This window comes from Toxorhynchites rutilus, chromosome 1 (assembly GCF_029784135.1).
Source record: "Toxorhynchites rutilus septentrionalis strain SRP chromosome 1, ASM2978413v1, whole genome shotgun sequence".
Taxonomy (NCBI): Eukaryota; Metazoa; Arthropoda; class Insecta; order Diptera; family Culicidae; genus Toxorhynchites; species Toxorhynchites rutilus.
The window spans coordinates 19118898-19130057 of NC_073744.1; the positions used below are offsets into that span (position 1 = coordinate 19118898).

Below are 11160 nucleotides of genomic sequence, written 5' to 3' on the forward strand. Positions count from 1 at the left end.
TTTTTTTATCCCATCTGTTTATTTTTATTATTAGGCTCATCTAGCAATTCAGCTGTAACAGAGCCGAATTTATCGTGTACATTTTTCTCATGTTGTATATTAGACAATCCATCTTGCAACACTGGCAACACTGGTGCCGATACTGCACAAGATTTAGATCTCTACAGTCAACAAATTGTCCGTTTGAAGCTAGCGATTGATTGGAAACGTCCTGAATTGGCCAATAGAGGAGGGGTCTTGTTCCATCAGGACAACGCAAGACCACATGACTCCAGGAGCTTGATTGGGATGTTTTAATGCATTCACCATATAGTCCGGACCTGGCATCAAGTGATTACCACCTTTTTCTCGCATTGCAAAATTTCCAAAATGTTAAGAAAGGGGGATCAAGAGAAGATTGTAAAAATCTATTGTTAGAGTTTTCGCCAATAAAGACCAAGACCTCTATGATAGAGACATTATGCAGCTACCTTCAGAATGGCAACAAATTTTACAACAAAACGGTTCATATTTGACCCAAATCGGATAATCCGAAGTATATTAAAAATAGTTTTGAAATTTCACCCAAAAATAATGGATTAAGCCGGGTTCAGACGGTGCGAGTAAGCATACGAGTCGGTCTAGTCAGTTACTGCAGTGCAGCTACTCACACCGTGTGAACACATCATGCCAGTTATTGTCATGTGTGATCCGGCGTGCGAGCTACTTCAAAGTTTTTTGAATTTACTCGCACTTGCATGCTTCACAACGTCAAAAACAGAATTTAGCGTTCGAATCAGTGATGCCAAATGTAATGAAATGTCTCTATTTTTAAGATATTTGAAAATATGTGAAGATATTTATAGACTTCAAAATTATTGGAAAAACAAATAAAACCCTCATAGTTTCTAAACGAAATAATTGTTATTTCGTTTTGCACGCTGGCGGGGCACGCTTTCTTTTTGAGATAGTTTTCTTGAGAATCTCTAATATAGAATCATTATCAGATCACAACTTACAAAAAAAAGTATTGTTCTAAGAAACAGAATACATATTCGATTTAAAAAAGTACATTTTCATTCATTATTAAAATTTTTGAAGCGTATTTATTGCACCTGCAAATCGACTATCATTTTCATTTCACAAAATAAATAAAATTAAAAAAAAATCTTTTAGACTACCATTTATAACATCACATCCTTTCGGAATTATCTGAGCTATGGATGTTTTCGAGATTCTAAAAAATATCGACAACAATCCCAACGATATTCCAAAACAAAGGCACATCAATGTCATTTCTAATTTAACTCTTGTAGGTACAGCATCCCTCATGACTGTATCTTGGCGTTGTATTCGTGGAGCAATTAAATCCAACAGTTTTTTCACTTGTTCAGGTGTTATTATCAACACTGCTCTGTAATCTCGGGGATCCTCATCGTAGAGTTCCTTCAATATTGTATTTGTTGCTCCTTTTCTTTGCATCTAATTCCTGGCCCGAATCCTTTTCTCTTTCTGCTTTTTCGGATAGTACCTTCAGTTCAAAGAAATTCAGCACAAAGTATGTATTTTTAAACACGATCAGCGTTTGTTTTGCTATAAAATTGTGTGATGATACATTCAACTGAAAACCTAAGATGAAAACTGCCAATAAAGAAGTCGATTTTGGACCAATCATTTGACAAATTCGGACCTGATTGCTGTTTCTGACTATTTGATGGACATTTGAAAAGTCGCCTGGCATCCCTGGTAAACCCGTGCCGTAGTATCTAGTTTCTCGCCAGCAGCTCACACTGTGTGAACGGACAAGGCGAGTCAACCAATTGTCAAGCGAGTCCACCGGGTCAGTAGCTGCTCATTGTCAAGTCAGCTACTAGCAACGTATAAATGGGCCTTTAGGAAGGAAGGTATTGAATTAGAGAGACTTTAAACTCTGAGAGTTCATTCGTCTCTTAATGGATTACTTTTTCCCCTACCTAATATATACAAATGCCGATTCGGGAGGTTATATTTACATTTGTCGTAAATATTTTTCGCCATTTGTTTTTTTTATCTCCACAGTAAATCGTATATGCCAGTTAGGCGAATCATATACCACCCAAAGTCTGGAATATATGCTGCTGTATATACGCTAGTTATACAGTTTAATGTTTACTGGGTTATACGCTATTGTGTAATACACAACAAAATTATCGTAAGATAGAAATGTACACGAATAAATTCGGCTATGTTACAGCCGAAAAAAAATCCAGGTGAATCGAATGAGCTCGAAAATGGTATCACGATGTGCTGATTTGGACATCTCTATTCTTAAGTACTGAACAAAGCAGTAACAGGACATTTTTACATCAGTGTTTTTCGCTGATGACATTCTGTATTTCGCTTGATCTGCCTTGTTTACAAACACCGCTTTTTGTTTGCAAACAAATCAGGTACCGGTGAAATGCGTTTTCGATCTCCATTGTAGTTTGAATAACGAAACAAACGAAAGATTAAAATTGCAATGAACAATGACTCAATCATCGTCAGCCGTCTCTAATCGAAGTACGGCGTACATATCTAATTTGCCGTTCGACCTCACCAACATCGATGTGCGTAGGATACTCGAAAAGCACGGTCAGATCGCAAGGTAATCAATCAGCTAGAGATGTTTTCATTCGAATATCAAGATTCTTTCCCAGAGTGACAATCCTTCGTGATCGACAAACGAGGAAAAGTAAGGGTGTTGCCTTCGTTCACTTCTCGAACGCAAAGGAGGCAGACCAGTGCTGCACGGCGCTGGACAATGTAGAGGTAAGCGGGATTGTCTGATCTTGGCGTTTCCGTAATATCTAATTACAATCACTTTTCAGATGTTTGGCAGAACGCTAAAGGCAAGCATCGCCAAGGATAACGGCAAGGGCGGTGAGTTTGCCAAACGACGTGACTATCCGGACAAGAGCCGATGCTACGAGTGTGGTGAACAGGGACACATCAGCTACAAGTGTCCGCGAAATGTGCTGGGAGATAAATCACCTCCCAGGACGAAGGATCAAAAGAAGGGCGGAAAACGACAGATCGGTAAGCAGTCGCGATCCGATGGCGTTGGACTGGGTTGGGAGAGTGATGAAGACGAACGGCTCAGGAGGATCGTTGAGAATCAAGAGCAAGGGAGTGGAAAGGGAACCAAAAGAGTTAAATACAAGAAAAGTGCCTACTTCAGCGATGACGAGGAAGTGGATGATGATTAAGTTGATGGTATATAGCTCCGTAGGCGGTAGCGAATAGCGAAATGAGGGAGTGTATATTAATACGTGTTGAAGACCAAATACAGCTTTTATGGAACTGCAAACAACTACAGTAATCGTTCGCTAACTGGTCCTGGTTTAACTGGTCTGCTATTTAACTGGGCGAACGTTAACTGGTCCTTGGACCAGTTAAAAAGCACAATTTCGTAAACAATCGACGCCATATTCAAATGGAAGATTTGCTGTGAGGGGCATTCGAATGTAATTTTAAATGTTATGAAAGTTGACATTATTTTCGCACGACAAAAACATTGATTAAACTACAGAAAAACAATTTTCTCAAATCATATATCATACCTGTTGTCGCACTCAATGCGAAACTTCCATTGGAATCCTTTTATTTATCCAATTACAGGAACTAAGCGAATCAAACAATTCATTGAAGTTTCCCTCGATTTTATTTGACGTTTAACATGCCGGACCAGTTAAAACGCGAATGTCGATAAGTGGTCTTCTCTTTTCGCCCAGTTAGTGAATGTTTACTGTATATGTTGCATGTAAGTTTAGGTACAGTAGAAACCCGATTATCAGCGAGTGGATGATCCGCGGTGCGGACTATCCGCGAGAGCGAGTTTCATAATAATTCCTTAGAGCTTCCCGAAATTTGTCAGTGAGAGGTAGGCACTTGCTCCTTTGTTTTGCTCATAACTTTCACATTATCTGACCACTGGTGTACCCAATCATTCAGATGGATAGCTTAATGATTCCTATATTGATAACACATTGTTTACCTGCTAAACATTTTTTATTTCCTGTTTGCACCTCATTTTTTGTTTATCGCGTTATCCGCGATTTTCGTTATGCGCGACTTTCATCATGCGCGTGGCCTTTCCAGACTATTTCGCAGATGATCGGGTTTCTACTATACAATGAAAAAGGTGTTGTCAATTTTGTATACTACAATTCTAGAAGTATTTAATAAAATCATGTGACCTACAATCAATTACATATTTATTGCATCGTTGATGTTCCTTCCTTGATTTTCTGAAATCAATTTCTGATGTGTTCGCGCGGCTCTGGATTCAAATCCAAACGTCCTGTTCAAAAGCTTCTTTTCATCTCCACGTGTGTTTTCGAGCAGTACCTTTTGGGAACGTACTCAAGACGGACTTAGTTTAGTTTATTTATGAATCATGATTTAAGACTAATGTCTTTTTCTTGCCATATCGGTAGCATGTACGTTAGAGTGTCAATTAATGTATGGGAAAAAGTCGACCCTAAAATCTCAAAAAGTTACCTCATACAAAATGTTCACCACCTCGAAAAAACAGCCTGTGCAAAATTTCAGCTCAATCGGACTTGAGCGAGAGTGGCGCAAAGCGGTTAAGTTTGAGTTTTTTGAAAATCGTAAAATCACCCAAGGGGAAAGTAAAGAAAAAGGGGGGTTTAAAAAAATTATAGGACGTTGTGTTCAAGACACGACCGCATTGTTGACGTAGAACTACGTTGTGGTTTAATTCAAGTCGCTTGTTCATAACTACGGATATTATTTTATAATGCTACGAACATTTTGAAATAACCATTCTACCAGTTTCGTCGCCCTGAAATGTTTTTTTTTATTGTAGAATCATTTGACGATAATTGTCAAAAAGAGATAAGCGCAGCTATTATCCTTAGTGGACACAGTTTTGCTACTGGCAAGCAAAACCCAATCACATACAACATTTCAGAACGACATTTACTTTCTTGGTGACTAAATAAACGAAATAAACTATCTGTTAATCTCAACAACCTCGAAAGGAGTAGCATCCTAGTTGAAAGCAGTTTTGCGACCGGCACGCGAGCCCAAATAAATTAATAATTTAATATAACTTATTGAATAACTTGGTATTCCCCAAATCATTTTTTGGTGTGCTTTAACACCTGCTTCACCATATCGTCAGTGCAATGCATTGATGACAGGAAACAAATAAATTTTAGATGCTTGGAAAAAGGCTCAATATTTGCCTCAGCAGAGATTCATGACCAATACCCTAGTGTAAATATTTCCCTCCCGTTATCTCTCTCCTTGTTTATATTTATCATTACGACTGCATAATTTGCAACACCAAACAATCGTCAATCATAGCATAAAAACATTAGGCGATTGTTGCATCGTCACAGGGCCAATGCACACAGGAGCAGATACAAATGGGGTTACAGCGTAGCGAAGATGCACTATTTTCACGTACGGGTTATGAAGCACGCACGAACGCTTACGAATATCCATATACGATGGCTTGAAGCAACTAAATATACACACACTTATCTCCTTATCTCTTTACGCTCTTCTCAACAGAAGCTCTTTCTGTTAATATTGCCAGTCTAGATTAGCTCAGCTGTCATCCTTTGTGGAGAGAGTTTTCCTACTGTCATGCGAAACCAAGTCACTGACAAAATTCCAGAACATTTATTTTCTTGGTGAGCTGACGATAGCCTAGCTTGATGATTACCCACACAATTGTGTAGCTCAGAATTTTAATGCAATGGCGTCAGTTTGATGCAATGATTGCAATGCCAGAGACATCAACGAGTGAGTAATTTGGTCGCATCCACAGCTCAATTCGAAACGAAGACATGTGATGACGCAAAACAAGGAAGAACAAGCGACATTCATTGCTTTGAATACAGAACGATACTAGAGATGTGCCATCCGCTCATGAGCTGTTCATTCGAATCGCTTCATCATCGGCTCGCAATAAAAAAAACGCAGCTCATCAGCTCATTACGGAGCTGGAGCTGATGAGCTGTTGAGCTGTTGAGCTGATGAGCTGTTGAGCTGTTGAGCTGATGAGCTGCTGAGCTGATGAGCTGTTGAGCTGATGAGCTGTTGAGCTGATGAGCTGTTGAGCTGATGAGCTGTTGAGCTGATGAGCTGTTGAGCTGTTGAGCTGATGAGCTGAAGAGCTGTTGAGCTGTTGAGCTGTTGAGCTGATGAGCTGCTGAGCTGTTGAGCTGTTGAGCTGCATAGTTGTGGAGCGCAAAAGCTGCAGAGAGTGAATTGCGAGACGCGAAAGGATTTTTCGTCTCCCGCGCTTCATGGCATGACGTCAGTTTGTTTTCGTGTATCCCTCTTCGTACTTTAGCTTTAGCAGAGATGTCAGATAGGAAAAAAGGTTTTTGTTTTGAAGATATTCAATCGTTCGTTACTTCATTTAATTGTTCATATATGGCCAAACAAAATAATAAACATTATTATATGCTTGTAAATAAATTTGATATATTACATTGTTATTTAAACATTACTGTGGAAACACATACATTTATTTCCGCGTGCTGAATCAAAACAATTCAGAAAACCACCCGGCATAAATGTTGATGATTGATACTGGTCCTTTTGTTACATTTGTGATCGCGAATAATTATTTCTCGTTGCACCTATTAGTGGATTTATTTTTATATCCTCGGATGCAAAAAAAAATCTCGATGGTTTTTTCAAAAAATCTTGTCTCGGTCTATATTCCTGGAGGCATTTTATTTGGCTACTGCTTGTTTTTCTGTTGTTTAAGTTCAGCATATCCTAAGCATCTCCTATGTTGGATTTCAGCATTCAGTATTTGTTGTATATTATATTATTAGAATTCATATCAGTTCTAGTTTTTGTACAGTTACAAATTAAATTCGTTTATTTTTTGCTTTCCGTCTATTAAGAAAATGCACACTATGCAATGTCCCATGGTGATTACGTTTCATATGCAATTATGTGGACAACTGCAAAATTCAACTGAGCTGAAGACTTCTATGAGCTGAACGGCTCTGAGCCGCTCACCATGATGAGCTGATTTGCCCATCTCTAAACGATACTGAAAGTTTGCCTTCCTTCCTCGCGGTCCAGCTCGCCCAGCAACAATGTTGTTTAGTCGATTTCCTCACGAAGAATGAAAATTTTGCCTCAGCGAGATCCACTGTCTATAATCTAGGCAAATATTCGCCTTCGTTCTTCTCCTTTTCCTTTGTTCACGGAGACTTTACATCTTACGATTTCCTCTTCTTTCCTCGTCGATAAGTTGCTTGTTATTGACAGCTCTGTTCGGGAAAGCACACAAATGAACAGAACAAATGTATGAGGAAATGGGAATGCTTCCAATTTTCATTAATTTAAACCATATACAGACCATGGAATTATAATGTAACCATATCAAACAAATCTTAGGGAATTTCCGATTCGTTTGGTATGTAAATCGCCAAAATCCGTTTGCGGCAGAAATAGTTATTAACGTTAACTTTATTTCATAAAAACGTGACCTGTTTTCTGATTTGGCACCCTTAATGAAAGACGTAGTTCTACGTCAAAAAAATTGATGCCAAATGTCTTAAAACTGCATGAAACGTCGAGATCTGCATCTCGAAAGAAAGTAAATATAGATGTTTGGTGCAATCATAAAATATATGACATAAAAAAAAAATTGAAAACCCCGATTCGCGGTGATTTTTAGATTTTTAAAAATACTCAAATTTTAACGTCTGCGACACTATTAAATGAAGTCTGATTGAGCTGATATTTTGCATTGAGTATTTTATCGCGTAAATCAATGTTTCGCACTAAGTTCCATATGTAAGATCGAGATAATCATTTTTATTGGCACCCTAAACCATACGTTCTGCTTCGTATTCCGAAAAAAATACCCAGAGTGTCCATATTCGACAAACAAAAGTTTCGAGATGACAGTTGATCTCGATGTTTCGTGAAGTTTTAAGACATTTGGTATGAACATTTTGTTTTCGAAAACCCTGTTTTCCTTCACTCCCCCCTTGGGTGATTTTTCGATTTTCAAAAAACTCAAACTTTGACTGCTTTACGCCACTCTCTCTTAAGGGGGACCCCTGTCTGGAAGGTCGAAAATGATGAATTTACGTTATTTTTTCGGATGTTAGGAATAAAGTGAAGGGTTCGGGTATTTTGGTTATTGTTTAAAATATATTTGAAGATGTATTTTCCATTTTTTGAGTGCACGAATAATGATTATCACGCTGTTGACTGGATGCGTAAATACTGTCTGAAAACCGGCACCTTGCTGGTGGTATCGGTTCTGAAGCAACAGGATGTCGCAGAACGAATTCCAATGAATATTTTGAAACTTTAGGACAATACCTAAAGCGTTGCATTGGGGTTTTTGAAAATTCGAAACATTTCTAAAATGGCGGCTATTTTTGTTAAATATGAGCTATTTTTCGTGAAAAATTGCTGTTTAGAAGCCCATAAAAAATCGCAAAAATGGGATATCAAAAAACAGCTATGTAACACTTTAGATAATTCATTTTTACATGCCGATAAAAAATTGCAGCCAAATCGGTCGATTAATTCCTGATATATCGATACCACCAGTTGAGAAAACATGGAGACCTCATACTTTTGGCTGTAACTTTCCAACTAAATCAAATCCTTTTAGTACAACATTTCCGAGAGCATAAGCTTCCCAAAAATGCAATGAACAAAAATTAGATTTTTTGGACCTTCCAGACCGGGGTTCCCTCTTAAGTCCGATTGAGCTGATATTTGGCATTGGGTGTTTTTTCGAGGTGGTGAACATTTTTATTGAACGGTTTTATTCAGCTTGCCCTATAATCTGTTTGTATGTTTGTATGATTGTATGTTTGTAACATGTTTGTCTGTAGTGCTGACCCACATTAATAGAAATTTGACCCCCTTTCTGTTGACCGATTGATCTGAAATTTGGAACACACCCTTATCCCTGTAGTCATTATAAAACTACGTATTTCATGATCTTGAAAATCCAAGATGGCGGCCGCTACAAAATGGCGGATCACATATTTTCTCAAAACCTCATCGATATGGGTTTTCCAAAACCCCATCAATATGGGTATCAAATGAAAGGGCTGGACTAGTAGAACACAGTTATTTATGAAAAATGCAAATCCAAAATGGTCGCCACCTCAAAATGGCGCCATATATATTTTTTTTCAAACCCCTATCAGTATCGGTATCAAATCGGTATTTATGAAAAATACAAATCCAAGATGGCTGCCACTACAAAATTGCGGACTATATATTTTCTCAAACCCTCATTAATATGGGTATCAAATGAAAGGGCTTGACTAGTAGAATACAATTATACGTGAAAAATGCAAATCCAAGATGGCTGCCACTACCAAATGGCGGACTACATATTTTCTCAAAACCCTATTATGGGTATCAAATGAGAGGGCTTGGCTAGTAGAACAAAGTAATTTATGAAAAATGCAAATCCAAGATGGCTTCCGCTACAAAATGGCGGACTACATATTTCCTCAAAACCCTATTATTATGGGTATCAAATGAAAGGGCTTGACTAGTAGAACACGGTTATTTATGAAAAATGCAAATCCATCAAAATCCTACCAAATGGAGGACTACATATTATGTCAAAACCCGATTAATTGCTTGCAATAGCAAAACCCGATTAATAGTTTGAATAGTAGATCACAGTAGATCATGGAAAATCCAAATCCAAGATGGCCGCAATCACAAAATAGCGAATTACTTTATTAAACGGTTTTATTTAGCTTGAACTGTTTGTATGTATGTTTGTATGTCTGTAGGGTTGTCCCACATTATTAGAAATTTGACCAATTGGAACTGACCGAATTATAAAACACCTTTATCTTTGCTGTCATTTTAAAACTGCTTAGGGCTGTCCACATACACCGTGGCACGATACCCCTCCCCATCTTATCCACGTGGACATCCCTCCATTTTTGAAAAGAATAAATGAATTTTCTATGTTATATTCCATATTTTCTATTGATAAAAATGTAAGCTATTACTATCAAATGGTTTGTTCCCTTTTTTTACCGAGCTCGGGAAACACTTTAGTTCGTTTTGTCCGCTGAAATCCATATGAAAATATTATTCACTCATTTTCATTAAAAGTCGACGCAAGTTTGCTGAGTTCTTTGGTTTTCAATTCGCTTTGCGGGCGAATTGTCGCTCAAATAATGTTAGTCAGTGCCTGATTCCTGACGCCGTGCACTTAGGAGATCCGCAGGTTCATCATACCTATCAAAATTAGTTTATTAATGAATAATTTCTTTTTCTAAGTATCATTTACATTACACAAAACTTGGGTAGTGCATGGCGGCTACAATGAACCTTGTCAAAACTAAACACCTGCAATATAATCGTGATTGAAGATTCAAAGAAAGAAAGAAGAAATCAAAAGTATCATTATAGTATATAGTCGAAGGAATGCATGTCTATAAGAATGATGCTCTTGATTTTTTCATAAAATCAGCACGAGTTTTCAGGGTAATCTAAAACCGTTTTGTATTTCTATGCTGTCTGGTGATAATCTAAGGAAGGAATATCTGGTGAATACGACAGGTGAAAGTCCCAGCCAAACTACAAAAATTGTTAGCCGAATTGTCAAACAGACATAAGGTTTGAAATTGTCCTGGAGGAATTCGACCCCCATCATATTGGATAATTATGGCCTTGAACTCGCCTCAAAAATGGTCAGGTGCCATGTCAGCACTTGGACAGCTCTCGAATTCTACTGAAAGCTGAGATTTAGGCGCTTCAACAGTTTCTTAAGCCAACTAAGAATTGAGATGTTGGCATTTTCCGAGCAGAACCCGTGAGAAAGGGGATTCCATCTGGGAGAGTAGAAGCTCGTAATACAGATTTTTTCCCAATCCAATCTGACACAGTAAAATGTCGAGCTTTTAATACATTCGAAAAAAAAATTAGAGGTACACAGTGTGAAGTCGAAAATTTTAAGTAATCTTTGAAATTACTTGAAAAATCAACTATACAATCAACACTAAAGGGTGTGTCACATCAAATTGCATCACGGAAAAAACGCTGTAGAAATTTAATTTTTAGGAATTATATCTTCAGCTTTCGCTTATAATCAGATAAGAGTGTATAGATCACGTTGGCCGTGCTTCACTGTCAATTTTTCGTAAATTTGGAAAAATG

The 11160-nt window shown here is 37.8% G+C and overlaps 1 protein-coding gene across 1 annotated transcript; it reads left to right on the forward strand.

Moving 5' to 3' along the window:
• The first annotated feature begins 2374 nt into the window (after positions 1-2374).
• LOC129762727 (zinc finger CCHC-type and RNA-binding motif-containing protein 1-like) lies at positions 2375-4193 on the forward strand. The gene is made up of 3 exons (XM_055761248.1): positions 2375-2605; positions 2658-2769; positions 2829-4193. The coding sequence occupies exons 1-3, from the start codon at positions 2487-2489 to the stop codon at positions 3204-3206; spliced, it is 609 nt and encodes a 202-aa protein (XP_055617223.1). The 5' UTR covers positions 2375-2486; the 3' UTR covers positions 3207-4193.
• Positions 4194-11160: the final 6967 nt, after the last annotated feature.

What these genes read in the sequence shown, in the direction of transcription:
- LOC129762727 (XM_055761248.1), top strand. Translation starts at nt 2,487, where the DNA reads ATGACTCAATCATCGTCAGCCGTCTCTAATCGAAGTACGGCGTACATA. An exon ending in AAGCACGGTCAGATCGCAAG is followed by an intron (nt 2,606 to 2,657) that starts GTAATCAATCAG and finishes ATTCTTTCCCAG; the next exon opens with AGTGACAATCCTTCGTGATC. An exon ending in CGGCGCTGGACAATGTAGAG is followed by an intron (nt 2,770 to 2,828) that starts GTAAGCGGGATT and finishes ATCACTTTTCAG; the next exon opens with ATGTTTGGCAGAACGCTAAA.